At 39.2% G+C, this 24,139-nt stretch overlaps 1 protein-coding gene across 1 annotated transcript in view; it reads left to right on the top strand.

Annotated features, from left to right (window-relative positions):
* The window catches only part of LOC141537118 (dystrophin), a 264,817-nt gene that overhangs the window by 190,969 nt on the left and 49,709 nt on the right, over positions 1–24,139 (top strand). The window contains exons 7-8 of the mRNA XM_074257959.1: positions 8,493–8,604; positions 8,896–9,531. Of these exons, the coding sequence (XP_074114060.1) occupies positions 8,493–8,604; positions 8,896–9,531 (748 nt within the window). The remainder of the gene's footprint in view (positions 1–8,492; positions 8,605–8,895; positions 9,532–24,139) is intronic.

Raw genomic sequence — 24,139 nt, 5'->3', positions numbered from 1 at the left:
CGCGGAGGCGGTTTGACGTCGTAGTGGTTGGATTTCTATCCACTTGGAGTATTTGTCTTGAAAAACTACCAGATAGCTCATCCCTCGCGACGATCGCGGTTTGGGGCCTATTACGTCTGCAGATACGACTGACCAGGGTTTCAGGGCAAGGATTGTTCCCATTGGAGCCGACGGGGGTTGTTGTGAGGCTTTGAATGCCTGACATGTCCCGCACTGGCGCACATAGGACGTGATCTCGGCCCTCATACGTGGCCAATGGTATTGGCTCGAAACACGAGCAATCGTTTTTGCAATGCCTAAATGGCCGGCTGAAGGAACGTCATGATTTTCCTTCAGAACTTTACTGACTCCTGCGACCGGAACACATAATTTCCAGACGTCGCCTCTGTCAGTGTAGTCTAGACTATGATAGCGATGTCTGTATAACAGACCTTGCTTCAAACAGTACTCGGGATAACGCTGGGGGTCGTTTTCGACTCCTTTGACGATTCTTTCATACCAGGTGTCTCCAAGCTCTAAAGCTTCTAGTATTAAATCCGTTCCTGGCTCGTGAGGATCTTTCTCGGTGGAATTTTCCGAGGTGCTTCGCGATAAAGCATCCGCGACCTTATTCCATTTCCCTTTTCGATATACGACGTCGAAATGGTACTGTTGTAAGTACAAATTCCATCGAGCTACGCGTCCGCTTGGACTCTCTATCGATCGTAGCCATTTTAGTGACTGGTGGTCCGTGATAACCGTGAATTCATACTCTTCAAGGTATGGTCTCAGTTTCTGGATCGCCCAGACTACTGCCAAGCATTCCTTTTCTGTTACGCTATAATTTCGTTCGGCTTTCGTCAGCCCTCGGCTCGCATATGCGACGACTTTTTCTGCGCCGTCGTGTTCCTGCGTCAACACAGCGCCTATTCCGATGTCGCTCGCATCCGTCTGTAGTACGAATCGTTTCGAGAAATCCGGTGGGACCAGTAATGGGTCCGATTTCAAATGGTTCTTCAGCGTATCGAACGCGGCTTGTTCTGGCGTTTCCCATCTCCAGCGTTTCTTCTTTTGAAGGAGAGAGGACAAAGGTTTGGTCAAATCGGCGCAATTTGGAATGAATCGGCGGTACCAGGAGATCAAGCCTAAGAACTGTCGTAGTTCTTTGGTATTCCGAGGTGGTGCAATCTCGGTGATAGCTTTCACCTTATCTGGGTCCGTGCGAATTCCCTGCTCGTCGATTACGTGACCTAAATACACGGTACTTTTCTTCAGGAAGTGCGATTTCTCAGGGTTTAATTTCAGATTCGCTGCGCGCAGTCGAGTCATGACCTTTTTCAAGATTGTCATGTGTTCAACCAGGGCTTCGCTAACCACGATTATGTCATCCAGGTACACTACTACGTGTGTTTCAAGATCCGCGCCTAACACTTCGTACATCACGCGCTGGAACGTCGCAGGCGCTGAATGTAGGCCGAAAGGCATTACTCGGAATTGAAACAGTCCACGACCAGGAATCGTGAAAGCAGTCAATGGTTTGCTTTCTTCCTCTAGTGGTATCTGCCAGTACCCACTCTTCAAATCGATAGTACTGATAAATTTTGCTTTCCTCAGTTTGTCCAGTGATGCATTTACATGTGGTATCGGAAAGGCATCTTTCTCTGAGACGTCGTTTACTTTCCGGAAATCTACGCAAAACCGATATTTCTGGTCCTTTTTCTTAACCAACACGACAGGAGAGTTCCACGGGCTGTTTGATGGTTCGATGATCCCATCTTTCAGCATTTTGTCAACTTCGTCGTTCATGATTTGCTGCATTTTCGGGTTTTTCGGAAAGTAACGCGCCTTTACAGGTTCTGTTCCGGGTTTAATTTTAATTTTGTGCGTCGCACACTGGGTAGGGCCAACTATTTCTTTGTCTAGTTTGAGCCAGGTCTTTATCTCTTGTCGAGCAGTCTCCAAATCGTATTCAGTATCCAACGCATTGAAAGATTCCGCCTTGCGTTGCAGTTGATAACCTAATATCGCCAGGTTGTCAACGCCTAAAAGCATATCGCTTGCGTAGGTTGGCATGACGTGAAATGGTAGTTCGTACGAGTGATTATTTTCCTGGACCTTGACCCAAACTGTACCAGATGATAGAATCACTTGATTCCCTAATGTCGAGCCCCGTATCGGAGTGGGGTTATGTTTAGTATGTAGTCCATTTTCGCGGATAAAGTCCCAGACTCGTTGGGAGACAATCGACGCGGTTGCCCCAGTATCCATCAATGCATGGATTGTTACATCACCGAGTCTAATTGCGGCGAAGGGTCGTTTCTCGCCCGGCTTCAGTGCGATTGGCTGGAAGTGCCCGGTTGAGGCTCTGGGTTGGTCGGCGTAGTGTCCTTTCTCTGCAGTGATACTCCCTGTGGGTTCAAGGGCCGGTTTTGGGAGCGCGTATCGGTCCTCGCGGCGTTTCCCTGGTAGGGGCAGCAATCGCGAGAATACGTGTCCATTTTTCCGCATCGCATACAAAACTTTACCGCTCGATTCGTACATTGTTCTCTGGTGTGCCCCTTTTGGCGGCATCGCCAGCAACAATCACGCCAATTATATTCAAAAATCTCCACGGGTGCCGGTTCGACAGGTTTCGCGGGCTTCCGATTGAACACTGGTTCCGTTTTCCGGGGTGCTTGCCTGGTCTCTTTGACCGCGGGGGGTCTCTCTTGACTGACGAGTTGCTCGTACTCTCTTGCAAGCCGTAAAAGTCCTGGAACGTCAGCGAACTCGGTGCGCTTCATGTAACGTCGGTATTCTGGTCTCATGTTCTGATATAGTCGGTTGAGACGGGCCGAGTTCGACATCTGGCCATGTCTTCGCATCAGCGTTTGCAGTCTTGTTGCATATTCTGCCGTAGTTTCGGTTTCCCCCTGTACATTGTTCCGGATCTGCTCTTCCAGCTCGAGTTCGAGGCCCGGGGGCAAGTAAAAAGATTTCAGGTCTGACACAAAATCTTCCCAAGAGTTCCAATCTCTCTTGTTGTTGCGATACCAGAGTAGGGCCTTTTCGCGCAACAATATTGGAACGCATGGCAGCAGGTGGTCCATCTCGAACCCATAACTTTCTGCCATTTCCTCCAGCCGCTCTAAAAAATCTTGGGCGTCACGCTCTCCCTTGAACACGACGTTCCACTTCCGCACCAGGTCCCTCCTGCGGAGTTCAGCGGAATCCTCCCCAAACGTCGGGTAAAAATGTAGGTCGTGTCTGGGAGTTCCTGAGAACGTGGTGCCTGCCCTGGCTGGGCTCACGGGGTCGGTTACGCGTCCTGACCGGCGATTTCCATCGTCGTCTCCTCGTCGTACATGCTCCATGCGCGGAGCATAGTCTCGGTTGCTGCTATGAGCGTTATAGCGTGTCTCTCGTTCTGCCTTTCTCTGCTGCTCGGCCTCGTACCTCATTCGTGCTTCGTTTGCGTCGAGCTGACGTTCGTGAGCTCGCTGCTCCTCCTTCTCGCGCAACAGTCGCGCCCTTATTTCCCCGCGCAATCGGTCGCGTAGCTCCTTTTCGGCTTCGGCTTCAGCCTCGCGTGCTAACCGTGCGCGTTCCTCCCGTTCTATTCTTTCTCTCTCCCTCCGCTCCTTTTCCTCCGTCTCGATCCGCTCGCGTTCTTCCGCCTCGATCTCGGCTCGCAATCGTTTCTCCTGTGCACGTCGTTGCCGGGCAGTCTGTGCTTCGGGTGACGTGCTCTCGCCCTCTGGCTCCTCGCCTGAGGGTTGCTCATCTTCATTCCCGGATTCCTGCTCGTCTATTTCCTCAGGCAGGTCGTCCAGATTCTCCAGGTTGTCCAATTCCACCTCGGACCGGTCGAGATCACTCAGCAGTTGGTCATATCGACCTGCGCGACCCGCATTCGCCGCTCGCGATTTGTTAAGCGCTGTTTTTAACAAAAACCGTAACTCTGGCAACGTCGCCTTTGGTTCGATTGCCACCTGATACTTTTCTAGTTCGCTAATGACCGCGTCTTTTCTGAGCGACCACAGCCACGTTTGCGTTCCCGCTTTCTTACTCATTTTAGCTGAAAACCCGAGAAAACTAACTAAAACGAAAATCGCAGTACCCTAAATTCCCGCTACCACGAAACAAAATCACCGGGTCCCTGTTCGAGCGCCATAAATTTGTAACGGGTAATTTTTGAGTGTTTATTCTTATGAAGAACAAACGCTGAACGCCTATGAACGATACTGCGACACAAAACGCCCCCTCGCTCGAATCTGAAGCTCGCCGGAGTCCAGGGTAAAAAAAGGAGGGTTGAATCAACAAAATACAATCCAAAATAAAACCAACAGAACTCAGTTACTTATAAATAAATAATACATAACTACGTCTAAATAAATAACTCAAAATATCAAACAGGTTATGATATAGAAACAAAATAATCATTTAATTACCAAAATCAACTCAAAAGGTTAATGAAAAAGATTACAAAAAAATAACAAAACTCGTAGTACAAATTTTAGGTTATTCAAACCTCAACAACTAAATCTAACGACAATAATACACAACATGAAAATGTCTTCGTGACGTCGGTCGCGCACGCGTATTAAGGTCCGATCAAAACTGGTCTGTACAAAACAACTTCACACCCATTCTTGCTCCCGTGAGCGTTCAAATCGCGAACTACGATCCCAAAAACTGGTTACCCACTCCCCAGGAGACTAGCCGTCACCCTGGGCCTAAGACTCTACCCTGAGAGCGGATGGAGAGTATCCTCTCCGCTCCCACCTACACGGCTTGTGATTACCTACCGGATTTTCGACAGAGGGTCGAAGATCCGGGGAAGTCAAGTCTTGTTGAGAGTTCAAAAGGTACTTACCAGTGTTCTAGGCGAACCAAGGTAATGTCCCTCCAGCTGTTATTGGTAGAAGAATATTCCCTCAATAACACTCTGTCACAAGACTCTGTTTTCCGATCGCCAATTTTCGCTTTTAACAGTTTTTCCACTAGTCATTTACAGCGAAACAGAATAATCGTTTTTGCCCTCTATACATTGTATACAAACTATTAATTTAATTGGCAATTCCCTCATTATCTATCCTTTCGCTTCGTCAAATTCTAAGTTTTTGAAAGTCTAGTATCAACAGATTACATACAATTTCAACAGAATACATTCCCATACTAAAATTCGCTCGGGACTTAGAATAATTTTCGTTTATAAATATTTTTCTTTTAAATAATAATCGTCATTTCTTTCATTATATAACCATTCGCCGCTTTCCCATACTAACTCGGCTCAGAACTTAGAATAATTTATAAATTGAAATTTACATTAATTCGTTTCCAAAATTAATTACATTAATTTTCTTTCAATAAATTTTTAAACAACAAAAAATATAATCACAAATAATAATCATCGTAGACAAACTAATACTTTCCTGATTAACTCATTCAGCTATTCAAAATTGGTAACTAAACTATTAAACATTAATTGTTTTGAACAACGATATTAACTAACAAAACAAAAAAAATATATTTCTGAATATTTATAATCAAAACTAAATTAAATAACTAATATTTCCACACGTCGTTAGTGAATAATACTTTTCAATTAGTAATAATAATTAATATAATAATAACACGCTCGTAACAACAACTTAAATAAAGAAAATGAATTATTTACAATGTTAACTAATAATCTCGCAAGAAAATACGCCCGTCGAAGTATCAGGAGAACATGAGAAAAGGAGAGTAGGTAGCTGTCGTTGGTCCCCTTCTGGTCCCTTCTTCCGCGCCCTACTCCTCGGCTGTCTCGTACTAGCCCTCGGCCCTCCCTCTCCGACTCAGTCCCTCTTTCCTACTCTAGACCCTTTTTCCTGCATCTGGGTCACAAGATGAATTAACAAACAAAATCAAAAAATAATTTTCAAATAAATTTCTAAAAAAATTTTTTTTTGAAAATTAAAAAAAAACAAACAAAATTAAGAGACCTATTCTGAATCACGTTGCTGAAGTTATGAACAGATTTAAACCTTCATTTCTCCTAAAAAAACTTTTATTGAATAAATTTAAAGTTGATACCCCTAAGGTGCACACTGTAATCATAGTGCGAGTTTCTGAGCGATGAATTTCTTACGTTTTCTGAAGATTTATTACGTGTTAGAAAACAGTTTTTTTCAAAACTAACTTTTTTTCGTCAATTTCAAAAAAGAAATTACTAACAGCCGCTGCTCAAATTCAATTACGTCATAATGCCCCCCAGGCGACATTTCTCTGCCCCAGAATCGCTCGGCTAGTGACTCTTGTTCAGGAGGGGTAGAAATATCGGCAGGTTGGTGAACGACTCGACGTTAGTACTTCAGTTATGTCTCGTGCCTACAACCGATTCCTGGAAAGAAATGCATATGAACGATATGCTGGACAAGGCTGACATCGAGCAACGACTCGTCGAGACGACCGGGCAATCATTCGACAAGCTGTTCAACATCCATTTGTTCCAGCAAACGTCATCACCCGAAATTTCCCAAACCATCAACAACAACGACAGCCACGAAACTTTTCTCGATCGACGATGACCGATGTTGACCGTTGCAAATTGTAGAGCTCGCCTACAGTACACTCGCGACTATGTAAACTGGCCAATGAGAAATTGGAACTGAGAAAATGTCTTTTTCCCTGACGAGTCTCGGTTTTGCCTGAATGGTAAGGACCGAAGACCTCGAGTTTGGTGTCGTACACGTCAATTTATTCGTCCCATAGCTGCTTACGGTGGAGAATCGGTGATGGTTTGGCTGCAGTTTTCGGGGTTTCTCGAACTTCCTAGTCCTTGTACGAGACACTCTCAATGCTAGACGTTATATCGACCAAATTTTGCGACCTTATGCGTTACCTTTAACATGAAACAGGAGAGAATTTATTTTTATGCAGTATAATGCTAGGCCTCATATAGCGAATATAACCCTTCAATTCTTTTAGAGAAACAACATTAGATTGTTGAGGCATCCTGCAATGAGTCCTAATTTGAATCCTATTGAGCACGGCTGGGACATGTTGGGCCGCCGATTGCGTCAAAATTATCTGAACTTGAACAATTAAACAGCATTAGAGAACGCTTTGATAAGAGTTTGGCATCAGATCCCTCAACGGATGATCCGAAATCGCATTTTGAACATGCGAGAAAGATTGCAAGCTGTGATTAGGAGTAGAGGTGGGAACACTCGATATTGAATACGATTAACACTCATGAACACACACACATTCTGACACACACACACACACACACACACACACACACACACACACACACACACACACACACACACACACACACACACACACACACACACACACACACACACACACACACACACACACATACACACATTCTGACACACTTTAGAAAACGAGTCTGTAGTCGTAAAATACTGTGAAGCTGACGAACCACGAGGTCTCATTTTTTTTAAGAATCACTTACACGACACTGACACACACACTCTTCAGAAAATGAGTTTGGAGTCGTTAAATATTGTGCATCTTGCCGAACCGCAGGGTCTCATTTTTTTTTAACAATCGTTAACACACGTCCGTAAGCACAAGAGAAGCGTAAATCCGACCATGCAACCTCCACGGAGTATGCTTTGGACAACGCTTATGCTGGCGGTGAATCAGTCATTAATCAATTATATTGTCAAAAGCCTTGATGACCTTAGAAACGAAAATAATTATTTTTTTGATTTTTTTTCATTAATTAATTAAAAAATTGTGACGTTCTAATAACAAAATTTCTATCCTAGGATTTCTCGGAATTAAGTTTTGACAGGGATTCGTTGCTTTGTAACTAGATTACCAACGAGGCAACAGATATCTTGTACGATAAGAAGTCACTGAGAAGTCATTGTTGCCCGCGAAATGTATAAGTACTCGTATCAGCATTCGTCCTGGGCTTGGACAACGCTCTCGAAGCGTAACCCAAGTTTCGACATATGTCAAAGTTAACATTAATTTTATTAGTACACACATTAAAAAAAATTTCTTGAAAAATTACCGTTAAATTCACGGTTAATATGGGACGGATAGCATGACAATCATTTGTCGGTAAGTGATGTAATTTTTGACTTCTTTACAACAAATTTTACCGTAGTTTTCTGTGAATTTCATTCAGTCCTCGGTTCATTTTATGACGTTTACCACAAAAGAAATAAATTTTTCTCTAATTTTTATTTTAAAAATAGTAATAATGAAAAGGGCCTCATCAAGTACCACGATTACAGCCCATTTAACGGTAATTTTGAAAGAAAATTTCTTTCCGTGTAAAAATTATGGTAGGAAAGTTCTTCTGTGCAACCCACCTGGGATCTAACGATTACTTAAATTGGCTGACTTGTTCAAAATTTATAAGGAACTGTACACTTAAAATTATCAAATGTCCAGAACGTTACACGTATTTAGTAATTTAATTTTAGTAACATTTAAGTTATCGACAGAGAATCTTACATAATTTAACTGGCTTACTCATATACGTATATTTATTTTTGTAGATACCGTTGTTTGAGATGTTTCAACTTCGATATGTGTCAAAAATGTTTTTTTTTTGGCAAAAAAGCTAAGAATCACAAATTGTCGCATCCTATGCAAGAATATTGCACAACGGTAAATTTTTAATTTATGCACAGAATTTTTTTCTCCTCGGGGCAGAAAGTGACAACCTTTGTCCCACTACAATGAACAAAGTTGCCGCTTCCCACCTCTATCGAGAAGAAAAATAGTATACTCACTTTAGAGAGAAAATAAGGAAGCGTCAGATTATATGCTTGTCGACCTTGGCTCCGCCTCGGCCAACAATCACATATGATCTAAGCCTTTCTGACTTTCCTGCCTTAGGTGAATAATGTACTATTTCTCTCTAAGAAGAAAAAATTAAAGATTTTGGCGAATTTTCAGAGTACTTCAGGTGAAGACGTTCGAGATTTCACGAGAGCTTTACGTAATAAATTCAAATCAAAAAGATATTTTCAAAAACATCCAAGAGTTGGATATTTACCCGTTCAAACCGTTCTAGAAGGAGATGCTCTAGAAAGTCCTTTTCCATCACCTCAACATACTACGTTGAGTCATGACATGCACTCACGGTTAGAGATGTTTGCTTCAAGACTTGCTGAAGTGGAGTCAGCTCGGAGCCCGAAAAACTCTAGTCCTGAGAGTGATGATGAACACCAATTGATTGCTCATTATTGCCAAAGTCTCAATGATAGTGCTTTAACTATTAATAATAGTTCTGTTCATGTTATAACGAATATCAATCACGAACAAAAAATCGAACTCGAAGCCATGATTCAGGAACTTGAAGATGAAAATTGTATTCTTCAAAACGAATATGAAAGCTTGCGTTCAAAAGGAAACATTGAGTTAAATTCTGAAGCGCATGGAAGTAATCGACGATTAGATTCCGATATGATTGCAGAAGCAAAACTACTCAGACAGCACAAAGGAAAGTTAGAGAAACGCATGCGAATACTCGAAGACCATAATCGTCAACTAGAGGCGCAACTGCAGCGACTGAAACAACTTTTAATAGAGGTAAATTATAAGTCAAATTGATTTGCTTGATCGATTACATGTTGTCTAAGAATATTTACAATTTTAATAATTATATAAGGTGATTTGTTGGGACTGCATTCAACCGAAAGATATTCTTCTGTAAGAAAAACTTATTAGAGTATTAGCCTAGCATTTTGATATAGTTACTCATTTCGCGAAGTAGACGTTCACTAGAGCTCGATTTTTTTGGTAACCCTATTCATCATAGATTTTGATACCCCCTCCTTTACACCCAACCACGCATAGACATTTGTTATGGTAACCGTTGTCATAGCTATGGTCGCTGTGGTAACTGTGACTATGGTAAATGATGTTAGAAGAACCGCTTTAAGCTCTGTGAAAAAATAACCGCTAACAAATAACTTCAATATCATCAAATTCATTAAAAAAAAAAAATTAGTAACAGATCAACCCACTGTTACCTGCCTAAATTATGGGTAGTTAATTTTAAAATAATTTGAGTCCAGATTTTGACCTCATTAGGAAGTCGATAGACTGCAGGTGGATCATATCACTGATTGCTCTGCAAAGTACTTTTTAAAATTTGATTTATACGTTTTCAATAATTACTTATAATTTACCTGCCTTCAGGTAGGTGGTTGATAGAGTGTCTGAACTTTGGCTAGCGCTTTGGGTAAAAGAACCACGGTGGAACGGTGGTAAGCGCTCTCAACCCTAGCTGAAGGTTTGAGTAAGTATTTATTTTTGATTATTGATTAAGAATTAAATTGGTTCATTAAAAAGGAATTGGCAGGTTCAGTCTCGAACCAGCAGAGACTGCTCCTCTGATAAGTCATCGGATTGACTGCTCCAGAAAAAGTCTGGAGACAGAATGCTCTCAATAATAATTACAATGGTTTTATCTAATAAACAACACACATTTCGCATTTTTCATCAAACGTAAAGAAATTTTATTTTAAATATTGAACCTTCTTACTCAACTGGACACAATAATTTTGGATTTTATGAATATAATGATGAAGCTTACATCTGAAATCATAATAAATTGAATCCATTCATAATTGTACAGTTATAAACTAATAATACTTAATGCACGAAATGGAATCATTGTATGTAACGGGTGGATCTACCTTCACGTTCGTTTGTTTATCGATCAATTATCGGTTCGTGAAATCGGTAGAACAACTTACCTACGATAACGTAATTGAATGTCACATTCATCGGACGTCCGATATCGAGTCAGCACGGTTTGAATTTCTATTCAAACGCGATTTTTACATCGAATCGAACCGGCACGTAGAGCTGATAAGACATATTTATTGAAGATCAACCGTCGATCGCGAAATATCGAGGTAGTGAACTTGACGGAGTGAAATAGTCTTCTGCTAACTAGGCAACTTAACAGCAGTTCTTGATTTAATTAGGCGTTGGAATTAAAGTTCTTTTGCTAATTAATTGAAGATTTAAGGAGTAATTTAAGCATCTGACAACGCCCTCGATCGATGATTTAGAAGCTCGATTATCCTACCGAAAGGCAATTCTTGTTTTACAATCATTCAGTCAGTCAGTTTGATAGTCTGTCAGAATTTATGTCGAGTCTGAGTTATCAGTGCTATGTAATAGTTGTCTAGTAAGACCTCGTCTGGTGTTGTCGCACTTTTCTCTCCTTCTAAGCAAAAGAATCCATAATGACTGTTATCAGTGAAGTTATTATGGTCAGTTAGAATCAAGTTAGTTAGTAAAACATTAAGTGTATAAAAGAGACTCTCGGAGTCATTAAGGGTAACTCTCATGATTTGGGGACGCCTAATAAACAATTAGTAACTAACTGGCCGCATTCTTCATTCAATGAGCGACAAATTCCCTTCTATAAGAATCAAGTAAATTTCTGCAAAATCCTGAGCTAGACAGATGTCTAATATGTGGATGAGACAGAGCCAAGTGTAAGCTGATACGTAACATTGTACTTATTTGACAAATTTTGAAACGATGATAATGTCAATATAACAAAAAATAAGTATTTCTTCATCATAATTAGATAAGAATCCATCAGATACCGTCAATATTTCATTCCATGTAATACAACAAAGATAAATCTTTTAGATAATTATTGTTTGATGTGAAACTATTAATCTACTCAACAATGATATGTATTCATATTTTGCAAAATGTCCCACGCTGTTTAGCCTTCAATTAACCATCCGAAGCTATCGTTACCAACATCGAGTCACCTATCTCAGGGTCTCACCTTAAGTACACGATAGTGGGCATGAAAAACTCCCAAAACAAGAACCCGAAAATCGATCAACAGTTCAATCTTAGGCTAGGCACGAGCTGTCACGTTAATATCGGTACTCTTTATTTATTATAATTCTATACGTTCTATAACTACTAATTATTATGTGTGCGAATATTTGCAATGCGATTATTCTATTAATTCTCTCATACTATTTTAGATGATTGCACCAGAATATCTCATTGTATAGTTGTTGCGGTATTATTAATTAACTAAAATTTTGATTAATTGACTTCGAATTATATTTAAAATTTGTGATAACGTAACACCTCCCGACCTAAGTGAGTCGCAGCACTACACAAAGCGTTACGACCAAAAAAAATGACTCGAAGCAATCTGAAAGGAATTTGAAATTAAAATTCTACTTAACCTAAACCTGAGATGGAGCGCTAACATCGAAATTTGTTTTTTTTTTTTTTTTTTTTTTTTTATAATACAAAATGAGAGAACATTGAGAAAGCCTCTCGAAATATAACGATTCGTGATTTGATATTCAGTGCCCTCCCCTATATCGGTCATAAAATTTTAAATAAGAAAAATCCTTTGAGTTGTAACAGGGTAAACTTAACCTAAATCGATAAGTCATCGGATATCGATAATTATTCGACATAGCACTGGCGCGTCTCGATCTTCGGGCCTAAGAGGAGAATAGGAGGGGGTAGTTTTGGGTTAAAGTAGGTGAGCCGTGCAGTGGAAAAGGGAGAAGTAATGTGACCGCCAGACTGAGTGCCACGGAAATCGAGGACCGATCCCCGGAGTAGTGACGAGTCGAAGGAAGCCAACTACAACTAGGACTCCATCTTCAATGAGAGAGTTAGATCATCGACTTATTCGTCAAGGTATCAATTATTACTCTGTGGGAAAGAACTGGACCGCGGTTTACCCAATACCCAGTTACTTCTCCTATTTAATTATCAATTGGATCGTTTAATCGACGATTATTTCAATAAATAATAGTTGAACATTTGCTAGTTTGGATCGAGTCATTTTCCTGGGGGCTCATACCCGAGAATCACTCAATCGACCTTGCGAGAAAAATTTAACAACTAAAAATTTATCAATTAATTAATTAACATCCGAAAAATTCGTTAAATTTATTGTTATAATTTTCATAATAATTAACTTAAGTGAAATTGATTAATTTTATCACGAAAAATAATTGACAAACTTTTATTAGTGGAATTTTGGTCGAGCGTCAATACATTTTGTGTTGCAGTAAATTCCAATACCCGAGGTCAGATACAACTAAGCTAGGGAATGTTCTAGCTAACAGAATTTGAATGCTTCGACTTGTATCGATTATTTTATAATTTATAAAACTATTGGAAAATTATCGGATATTTCATTAAGAACTAATTATTGAAAATATTTTATTGTAAAACTATTTTATTTACTAATTATAAATTTAGTAATTTTTGGGGATTAAGTCCGTGAAGTAATTAAATTAAAATTACCGAGAATTAATAATTATTGGCATGGACATTAAGTCCAAGAAATTAGTTATTTTGAGTCAAAAAGGTCACAGGAAAAATTGATCAGAATTAATTAATTTACAACAATAATTTTATGTTAATAATTTTGAACATGATTGAAAAATTTATATCGTGATTGATTTAATTAACAAAAGTTAATTGAAGGTATTAAGATCTCTCGAATTAAACAATTATTGTTGTATTATTAAGACCACGACAATAAGTTACATTGGAATTTTAATCTATTTAATACTTCAATACAGAGTTAAAATGTACAATCGGAATTTGCAATCGAGTATTCGTTGAGTTTTAGAATTTAATTGTGAATTTGGAATTATCGTTTCACTAATAACTAATGATTGAATAATTAAATCAAAATTTTAAATAAATTAAGGTACAGTCAATTTTGTTGTATTAAAATTCATAAAATAAGATCATACAAGTGTGGGTTATGTGTGTGAAGATTAGTGTGGGTCATGTGTGATTGAGAGTGTGAAAATGCATAAAACTGAAATGAGACAATTCGGGTAGCTGAAGATATAAATGCTTTTATCAGACTTTCCGTCTCAACGATAAAGTTATCACCCAAGGAGGTGATTAATTTTTCTATTACTGCTATCCTCGAAGGGGAGGATCTTTGGAGCCGGAGGTCTAGTCCTACCACGAATCTCAACGTTGCAGCAAAAACTGAAGTTGACATTCTGCCTACCTCTGATGAAAGGCGATGTCTTCTTTGGAAATGAAATCAAAATTCTTCAGAGTGAATAATCATACAATTTTGCTATATCTACCCGTCGAAATACTAATGCGTGATGAACTGATTATTTACCTGACAAAATTTATAAAATTACATTTGGTCTCTGATAGATAAATCATAGTCAGGATAAATCCAACCAGATACAGCCAGTAATTGAAAACATTTTAGATTTATTGAAGAAGTCATGACAATTATAATTACACCGGGACACAAAAAAAAATTAAGTATAATGTGCATTTGACCGGACCTACCTACGGATAGGAATTTTGGTCCATTAAATCCGTATTCGAGGTCAGTTTGACCCCCATACCCTCGAAATTTCGAGAAAACTTCAGAAAACCGTAAAAATTATGAAAATTCGCAGTTTTGATGATTAAAAAACTGTCGATAATTCCGAAAAAATTAATTTTTTTGGTTTTTTTATTCTCGTTTTGTCTTTTGAAGATTTAATTGCTTGTGCCTGTGACCAGGGCACCTCCACGTGGTGACGGTGGGCAACAGAACCATCTGGCAGAGTGTCTGGGTTAACGGCATTCACTTTATGATGCAGGGAGTCGGATCCTTAGTATCGGTGTCTGGTCAGGGTGAGAAAGCAGGCTCGCAGGCGTCGTCATCAAGCGACTACAGCTATTCAGAAGTGGGAAACTTGGCTACTGGAGAGTATACTATTATAAGAAGTAATTCTTATCTGTGTATTAAAGTCCTGATTCATTTTGTTACATGTGTGGAGAATTTAATTTGGAAAGGAATCGAAGATCCCTTATCCGTTATCTGATAAGATCAAACAAATTCATGAAGAATGTATTGGTCTCCAAATTACTAATTTGGATTCAGTATGGGTTTCACATACGATTTGTAGTCAATGTAACAAGATGTTAACCCGGTAGGAAAATACGAAAAATAAAAACAAGATAAAAAGTCTCTACGATCAGTGGAGACTTTTCATCAATTCATCAAAACGAAGTCTTGAAGCTGTTTTGCTTCATATTGGGAATGAACTTACGCCGATTCCAATAGCTCCTTCGATAAAACTGAAAGAAACATGAAAATTTACAGATTGTATTGGAAAAAATCAAATATTCAGAGCATATCTGGGAAGTTTGTGGAGATCTCAAAATTGTAACACTTTTTTTAGGTCAGCCAGCGGGATTTACCAAATATCCTTGCTATTTATGTTTGTTTGATAGCAGAGACCAGAAAAATCATTATGTCAAAAAAGAATGGTTATCAAGATCTGCATTGAATCTAGGTTCCCGTAACGTTATACGACCACTCTTAATTTAGCCTTCTAAATATTTGGTGCCACCACTACATATCAAGTTGGGACTCATAAAACAGTACGTGGAAGCTTTGAATAAAGATGCTGATTGTTTTTCGTACTTGAGAGGAATGTTACCTGCAATAAGTGATGCGAAATTGAAAGAAAAAATTTTTGATGGACCCCAAATACGATCTTTATTTCAGGATGCGAATTTTGAAGGAACAATGAACGACACAGAAAAAGCAGCTTGTGTAAGGTTCAAAAATGTTACACAAAACTTTCTGGGAAATAATAGAAGTGAGAATTACAGCACTTTAGTTGACGCATTGCTGGAAAATTGCAAAAATTTGGGTTGTTTAATAAATCTTAAATTTCACTTTTTAGATTCTTATCTTAACTACTTCCCTGACAATTGTGGTTATTATAGTGAAGAATAGGGAGAACGTTTTCACCAAGACATCAGTGAAATGGAGAGTAGAAACCAAGGAAATTGAAGTGTGAATATGATGGCAGATTTTTGTTGGATGTTTAAAAGGAAAGTACCGAAAAGAAATCGTACACGAAAGAGAGAATCCACCTCGAAGATCATTTGAGGATAAAAGAGGGCGATACAATCGAAGGAAAGTTCAGGATTCGTGAAAATCATTTCTTTCTATCTTTTTATGTCTTGTGATTTTCACAGATTTCAAGTTACTTGATATATCTACGTTATAAAGTATTTATTTTAGGCATTAAATCATGTTTAATCAATTTTTTTTCTGTTATGAATGGTAATTTTTACAATTTTTAAAAATTTTTTCAGCTTTAAAGGTTGAATAGAGTAAAAAAATTAAGATGCGAATTGAAGACATCAAAAGATATAAAATTTTATATGAATTGGATCAAAAGAAGTGTTTTTATTATAAAAACTATATTCTTTCGGAATTTTCGAGAGTTTTGTGTGATTTTTCCACTTTTAAAATGGCTCGTGATCTCAATAAAGTTTTGATTCATATTCAACGGATCAAAATACATGAGAATCACGCTTAGTTTAGTTCCAGAACATTTTTTCATCATGGAAACTTCACTTTTATTCATTAAGGACGCCACTGGATTTTTGGACTCAGTATCCAGAACTGGACCAGAACATGGAGTTATAGATCAGGGTCGTGCGAGATTGCTAAAAGAAACCAAAACTTAAATACAGAAATTCGTTCTACAAAATTATATATTCCTCCAATCCTTTTACAATAGAGATAACTGCCAATATAACAATTAATAAAATTCATCGGATAATCTCATTCACACACAACTCTCATTCGGTTATATTTTGCGCTCTCTAGCTGACCCTCACGTCGCTGTAGTGCCCGCTTTCCACTAGACCGTCATGCTACTCTATCGACTTCGCGCTGCCCACCGGACCCTCACGCTAATCTAAGTTATTGCACGCTGTCCCCTTCTCCTTCCCCTTATACCATGAAACCGTGGTAGTCTCTTTACGCAAACACAATAACACTATTTATAATTCCGATCATAACAATAATACAATAACTGATTTTCCATTAATAAAATAAATCCACTTTTTTTACTAATTATCTATTCTTAATTTCTAGTTGTCACTTTCTTAATTACTAATTTACTGCTGTGTTGGTATTACAACAATAAATATTAAATACAAGAGTTCTTCGTATCTTGAATTAATCCTTATTTTGTCATGTCCAAGAATTTACTAAATAAATTTTAATCCATTTGTTGAAGTCAATGTTTATTAATTAAATTCCGATAATTGAATCAATTTTGCAGTGTCTAAATTTTTTTTTAAATTTAAATTATATTTATTTAATCTAAATCATTTATCAGCGGTAAGTCTTACTAAACTTTATTTTTATCGTAAACGTGAAATTTTGACAAAAGATATTTCCCGTGTAAGCCGAGAAAATTGAGTTTTGACTTTGAGAATGTTTTATACTGTTTTAGCGCGAGTCCAAATGGCCGACTCTCTCAAGGTCGTAAGTTCGTGTACTAAATTTTTGTCTTGATTTTTTTTAAACAATTTTGCAACTAATGAATTTATAATCTTATTGAAACAATTCAATTAACGATAATTTCCTAATCCTGATTTTGATTTTTAATTATAACAACTTATTAAATAATGCGCTGAGTAATTTACAGCGTGATTTTTTAATGTTTAATTTATTTTTGTCTTAAATAATTTAGTTTGACGATTTACTTAATTTTGTTCTTATTGGCTTGAGCCAATTTATGAATTTCCTCAATACTAATAAATTAAATTTTACACATGACATTAAAATCGGAGATTAATTATCCGAAATATGTACTTGGTATCATTAACTCAAACTAGTCTATGTGCTCTAGTCTATTATCTGTGTGGACTAATTGTTTCGTCTACATAAATTAATTAATAGCCCGAAATAGGTCCTGGTATTATTCATTAGTTGTTTCATAATTTTCTTTAATTTTAATTCTGAGTTTTATTCTAAAAACTAACGATTGTGACCGAGCACGAAATGGCGGTGACCTTTAGCTGACATCAGGCCTGGCTGACGCCGCAGTCCCGAAGAATAATTAACTCGTTATGTGTACCTGGAATTTTTATAATTTTTATCAGCATTTTCTCGATGAGCTGCAACTCTTCGTCTTCGCTTACTGGTATAAATTTCCCTTAGTGAGATATTCTCAACTTGACGGCAAAGCTGTGGTCACCATCGCTCGCTCCCTGGATATTTGTTTAGCCAGTAACCGTAAATCAGCATTAAAAATTCTTACAAAATTAATATTAATTAACGCAAGCTGACATTCGGCCTGGCAAGCAAGAAATTAATAAGGTGTTATCGCTTTGTTCCACGTTGGTCGAGCGGATAAAAAATAATTACTTTTGCTTGTTGTTTTTAAAAAATTTGCGTGTCGTCCAGTTGAGCCACTCAGTTACAATGAGTCTGACCAAATTTACTTCTCTCTTTTCTTACTTTCTCTGCTCTCCCTACTACCACTATGTCGGCTTCTCCAGCTTGGGGCCTCATTTCATAGCCTCAGCTATGGGCACGAGGACTTAAGATCACAGCGCACTATGGTCTGTGGATAACTAAGACAGTGCGAATAAAAGGACGTTTAATGGGTAACGATCACTTCGTTGCAATACAGTTCTTGAAGAAAAAAGAAATATCATAGAATATCTCTTCGTTTTTTTTCTCCAAAAATTTCGTATTATTAGCCATAACTGAAACGTCGATGTATTTTTTCCTAATTTCAATAATAGAGCTTGATATCTAAGAAATAATATATCTAGTCGCAGAAAATGGTGACTACCAAGTAGTTGATCAAAAAAAGGGCAGGGAAATGGTGGAAATTTAAATTCAAAAATGGGCGGACGAATGGTGGAAATCAAAATTCAAAACAGTTGATAAAAAAACGGTGAAAATATGGTCAAACTGGCGGTTGGTAATTTAGCGTGAACACGAACCACTCTGTCGATAATGTAGATTCCTACATTATAGACACCCGGTAACCCCTGATATACTACTATTGATTTTCTTTAATAATTACAAAATGATCTTCCAATTATTTCTTGTTGGATACTGGTTGGTTATTACTTCTTTTTTTTTTTTAAGTCTATCATGAAGTTATTGAAAAAGTCAGACATAATAATGCATAAGATAAACAAGTACCGCATGTACACTTCAATTTACGAAATTTTTCTCAATCAATTTAATACTTTCATTTTTCTTTATTGTTTTTCAATATAAATTTGAGTATACAAATATGCTTGAATAGAGTTTTTTATCGAAGACACATATCCTTGCAATCACAAACCAACTGAAAATACTAATCACATGACTATCAACAGTATAATAATAATGATAATCAGATGACTAACAACTGCAACAAAAATGATAAGCTAAGTAATAACTACTAAGAGTTATAAAAAAAATTTAATTAAAAATTATGTTATTATCAGAAGAAGCAATAAGAAATTTCTATCAATAAGACTCATTTGCATAACAACATGAAAATATCAGCTGATTGATTATTATTTTCTTCTTCATAAACTGAAACACATGCATGAAGTTTTCTGAATAATATTTTTAACTTCCCGCTAAAAATCTCAGATTTTCAAAAATCGGGAAGTAATTGTTTTCACCCCGTTTTGCAAAAATCGAGTTTTCATCAGATCTCGACGTTTGAAGGTCACAGGAAGCTTCCCTGACTACCCCTGCGATGTTGTCACTATTTCTGTGTGTGTGTGTGTGTTTTTTTTTTTTTTTTTCCAAAGAGGTACGAAAAAAAGATCTTCAAAAGACACCGCTATCGTTAACTCTTTTGCCCATCTTACGGCAGATATCGATGGTCGGTAGTGTGGAGCTTTTTACCCACTAAAAAAAAACATTCCTTTTCCCCTCTCCCCATAGATGGTACGTGGAGGACTGGATTGGAACCGCGTTAGCATTACTTCAATCCAGTCCGTGCTGCGTCTCACGACGGCTACTTCTGGCTACTGGTCCCTTTCTGCGATTTTTTCTTTCAGAAGGCGCCCTGCGTAAACTGCAACAGCTGACTAGTTTTCCTCTTTTTCGATCATATAAGTCACCAAGCTGGAGGGGGAGAGCCTGGCGCCTATGATCTCTTCGGTGCTGCTTCTGTAGTCTTTCCACCGAGGACACTCGAAGAATGTGTGTTCGGCGTTGTCAATTTTGTCTGGGCAATATTTGTATGTCGGTTTGTCCTGTAGTTTCATCCTGAAGAGATAGTCATTGAATTGGCCATGGTCAGTCAAGAGCTGGGTCAGAAAGAATTCCGTGTCCCCGTGTTGTCGAGAGAGTTGCGCTTCCTTTTTTATTCTCATCTTTGTCTCCTTAGAGTTGTCGCCATTTCTTTTAGCGTCATAGAGCTTGGCTCTTTCAAACGCTAATAAGTCGACAGGTGTAGCTCCCGCAATGACCAGTACTGCCGCTTCAGAGACGGTGCGGTATGCATAGGTAACCCTGAGAGCGCCTCGACGCTGAACCGCTGCCATCTTACGCCGGTAGGTCTTTTGCTTTAGAATATCCGCCCATATCTCAGCTCCGTAGAGCAATACTGAGTGGACTGTTTCCAAGAGGACCCTTCTCTTTTTGGTCCGTGCGTATAAGTATGTGCGGATATTCCAGGGCTACAATCTTGATCACCGAGGCTGGGATGCCATCGGGGCCTCGTGCTTTCCCAATCTTGATGGTTTTTGCTGCGTCTTGCAATTCCTTTATAGTGAAGAGTGTTGTTTCGCTGGTTTTTGCATATCGTCTCTTTTCTTGCGGTGGGTGCTCGGGAAACAACTCCGCCACGATGCTGTTCATTGAAGCAGGAGACTTCGGCACTTCTGGAGACGCCTTCCCAAGTCGTTTAGTGACAATTTGGTAGACTTTACCCCAGAGGTCATTGTTTAGGTCGTTGCAGATGTTTTTCCACAACACCACTTTACTTGCTTTGATGGCTTTATTCAAAGCCTTCTTAGTCTGTTTGTACTCCATCGAGTATATGTCTTGGTCAGGGGAACTTTTTGCTGCTCTCGTTGCTCTCCTACGTAGTCCATGGCATTTTTTCCGAAGATCTGCTATGTCTTGAGTCCACCAATACACCGGCCTATAGTAGCCTCGCCTCTTCATCCGTGGCATGGAAGCATCGCATGAGGCGGCGATCAGTCCCATCACTCTTGAAACGAAATTTGTCGTTTCATTACGGCTATTCGGAGTCGGGCTGTCCTGAAAAGTCGACGAACTTCGTGTCAGAGAAGTTCGCAGCTTCTCTAAATCGAGCTTCCTGACATTCCACTTCCGTGGTTGATAATCGTGTCGTGTTATCGGAACGGAAGCAGTTTGAATGCTGAATGTCACATACTGATGGTCGCTGCCACTATATTATTCGGATACGGTCCAGCCTTCAATCATGTTCGCAATCTTTGGAGTCAGGTTACCCTGTAATAAGCGCGTCATTTTTCTTCTTTCGTGGCTGCGGCAAGTGCGGTGCGAAATGCCTTACACGCTTCGGAACCGGCTATATGACCTAAGCCATCCTGAGCGTCTTTGTCTGCCGTACAAAGGAAGCACTTTGGCTTTTCTACGCAGTTTGTAGATTTGTGGTTTTCTCCGCCACACTTATAGCAGCATTTGCTTCTGTCAGGGCCCGTACAATTCCCTGTTCGGTGACCGAACCCTAGGCATTTAAAGCATCGGGTTACTTTCACAACTGGGCGTATGCGGCAGTTAACCCAGCCAATCTTTATACGGGCCTTGTTGAGGTCTTTAGTCGCATTGGCTTCGTCGATCTCGCAGAAGGCTGCCCGATTACCTCGTGGTGTGGGTTTTGTCAAATTCACCCGTTTGATCTCTAGGCTGTCTTTGAATTCACGTTTAAGTGCTTCGCGGACTTCGCTCTCGGTAGAGATTTCATCCAAGTCGAGGATCTCAATCGTTGTTGTTGGTGTTAGCGTTTTGACCGTGCCGATGTTTGCAGTGGCTGACCTTACTGCATCGGTGAAAGCCTTGCTATCCTCGGTCTTTCGAGCCATTTCAAGGAGAACGCCTCCGTTCCTCGTCCTTTTAATAGACCTTATGTCTACTCCAGTCTCTGTCGGGCTAACCTTGGCCTTGATTTCCTTGAGGAGATCGGCGTACGTTCGTCCTTCAGCTGGTTGGACAAGCACAGCCTTTGTTCTTGTCTTTCTCCTTCTCGGTTTTTTTGAGCCACCCTTACTTGGCTGGTTTTGGGCTTCAGTAGTTTTTGCCTCTGGCTCCTGTTCTCTTTCCTTCTTTTTCTTTTGCCGTGTCACCTCGATCCAGGCATTATCTCGGGCTGTCTTTTTCTGTGCTGGCTTGTCGATTGCGGAGGAAGGGCTGGGTGTAGACAGCAGCCTCTTCTATTTGTTCTCTTCTTCTTGCTGTGGTTTCTCAGGAGTGACCAAAAACGCTCTGGTCATCTCTGGAGATGTTTGCGTGGTTGTCGCCGACATCGATGCTGGTTTGTTGGCCAACTTATATGCTGTGGCAATGGACGCTACTAATTTTCTAAGTTCATGATGGAGATTTCTCTTGTCCTTTATGAACTCAGTCAACTCTTCGATCTTGCTGCCGAGCCGTTCCATTGGCGATTGTTGGCCGGTGATAGTCGGTAAAGAGTTGATCCTCCCTTGGTACGTGTTAGTGTTGACGGGAGCAACAGGTCTTCCACTTCTTGGAGGAACGCCTGTTTGCTGTGCGTCTACTTTCATCTGGGCTGTTTCAGTACTCCCTGTAGCATTGCTAGCATTGCTAGACGGCAGAGCCATGGGGTCCACTCTGCTGTTCAAACGGTCGCTTGATAACGACGAGTTCAGGCCCGCTTGGACGCCTTCCCTCGCCGGTACTGAGGCATCCCCCTCCTGCACCGTAGACGATGTTTGAATGTTTTCTGACATATCACATCATCTTTTTGCTAGGTTTCGGTCCACCCCGAGTATTTTATTTCCTTTGTACCTGACGTATCTGGCGCGCAGATATAACGAGTATTCCCTATCCCCGTGTGTGTGTGCGTGTGTGTGTGTGTGTGTGTGACTATGTGACTCGCTTATAACTTTTGAACGACTGAACCGATCGGAGCAAACTAAACGGCGTTCTAAAGAGTTTCCATAAACTTAGATTTCCTGAGAATTTGAACCGATTCGGACCGATAGATTTTAAGAAATCTTGAAAAATCTAAAAAAAAAATAAGAAAAAAATTATTTTCAAAAGTGTTTTTTTTTAATATCTTTTAAACGGCTTTATCGATCAACTTCAAAAACTAATCCGCCCTCAAGCTTGGAAAACCACGCCGATCGTCGCCAATCCGGCCAATATCGGTTGATTCGTTCGAGAGATACCGTGAACGAAAAAAAATCGAAAAAAGTGTTTTTTTGACATAACTTCTTCATTTCTTCTTGGATCGTTTTTGGTAATGTAGAATAATTTTAACAAATCGCGTCGATTGCCGCCAAAAACAGGGAAATCGGTTGATTGGTTTGAGAGATATCCTCGATTAAATATTTGGAAACAAGTGTTTCTTTAACATAACACCGACATTTTTTGGAATTACTTTTGAACGGCTGCACTGATCGATTTCAAAAACTAATCAGCTATTAGCATGAAAAAATTACGCCGGTTGCCGTCAAGCCGGTCAAAATTGGTCAATTCGTTCAAGAAATATCATAAATAAAAAAAAACCAAAAAAAGAGTTTTTTTTGGAATTACTCCAAATTTCCTAGTTTTATCAATTTAAACTTGAAGATTCATCGTGAAACTAGAAAAATGGCGTCAAATCCTGCCAACCGCGTGAAAATCGGTTGATTTATTGAAAAGTTAGTGCGGTTTGAAAATTTGATGAATATTGATCTATGATACTTCTATCAGAATTGTAACGGAATGTATTTCTTTTAAAGAGAAAAAAAAAATCCACTCGTCCGCTTTGGTCACCCCTTAATTTATTTAGGGCGCCACTGGATTTTTAGACACAGTATCCAGAAACTGGACCAGAGCATGGAGTAAGTTCTACAGGGTCGTGAGAGATTGTTGGGAAGAGAACAGAAATCATCAAAGGAATCTATTTTTCAAGAAATTTTATTTAACCCACCCCATTACAATAATATTCCCCTTACAATTAATTAACACTTAAGATTAAGTCCTATTCCCGTTTATAAGACGGTTTCCTATCAAAGTGGCTAATCCAGACGATACCCTCTTATGGAGCGACCATACCGCGGTTTCTATCATAGTTACTTATTCCCGACGGTACCCTCTTATGGAGCGACCATACCGTGGTTTCTAATTATTTTCCTCCATTTTTCAATTTTCCATAATTTT

The sequence above is a fragment of the Cotesia typhae genome, unplaced genomic scaffold, assembly GCF_013202065.1.
Source record: "Cotesia typhae breed Kobodo isofemale line unplaced genomic scaffold, CoteBio_Ctyphae scaffold_58, whole genome shotgun sequence".
Lineage (NCBI taxonomy): Eukaryota > Metazoa > Arthropoda > Insecta > Hymenoptera > Braconidae > Cotesia > Cotesia typhae.
Note: the sequence above shows the minus strand (reverse complement) of the source record. Positions and strands in the feature narration are given on the sequence as shown.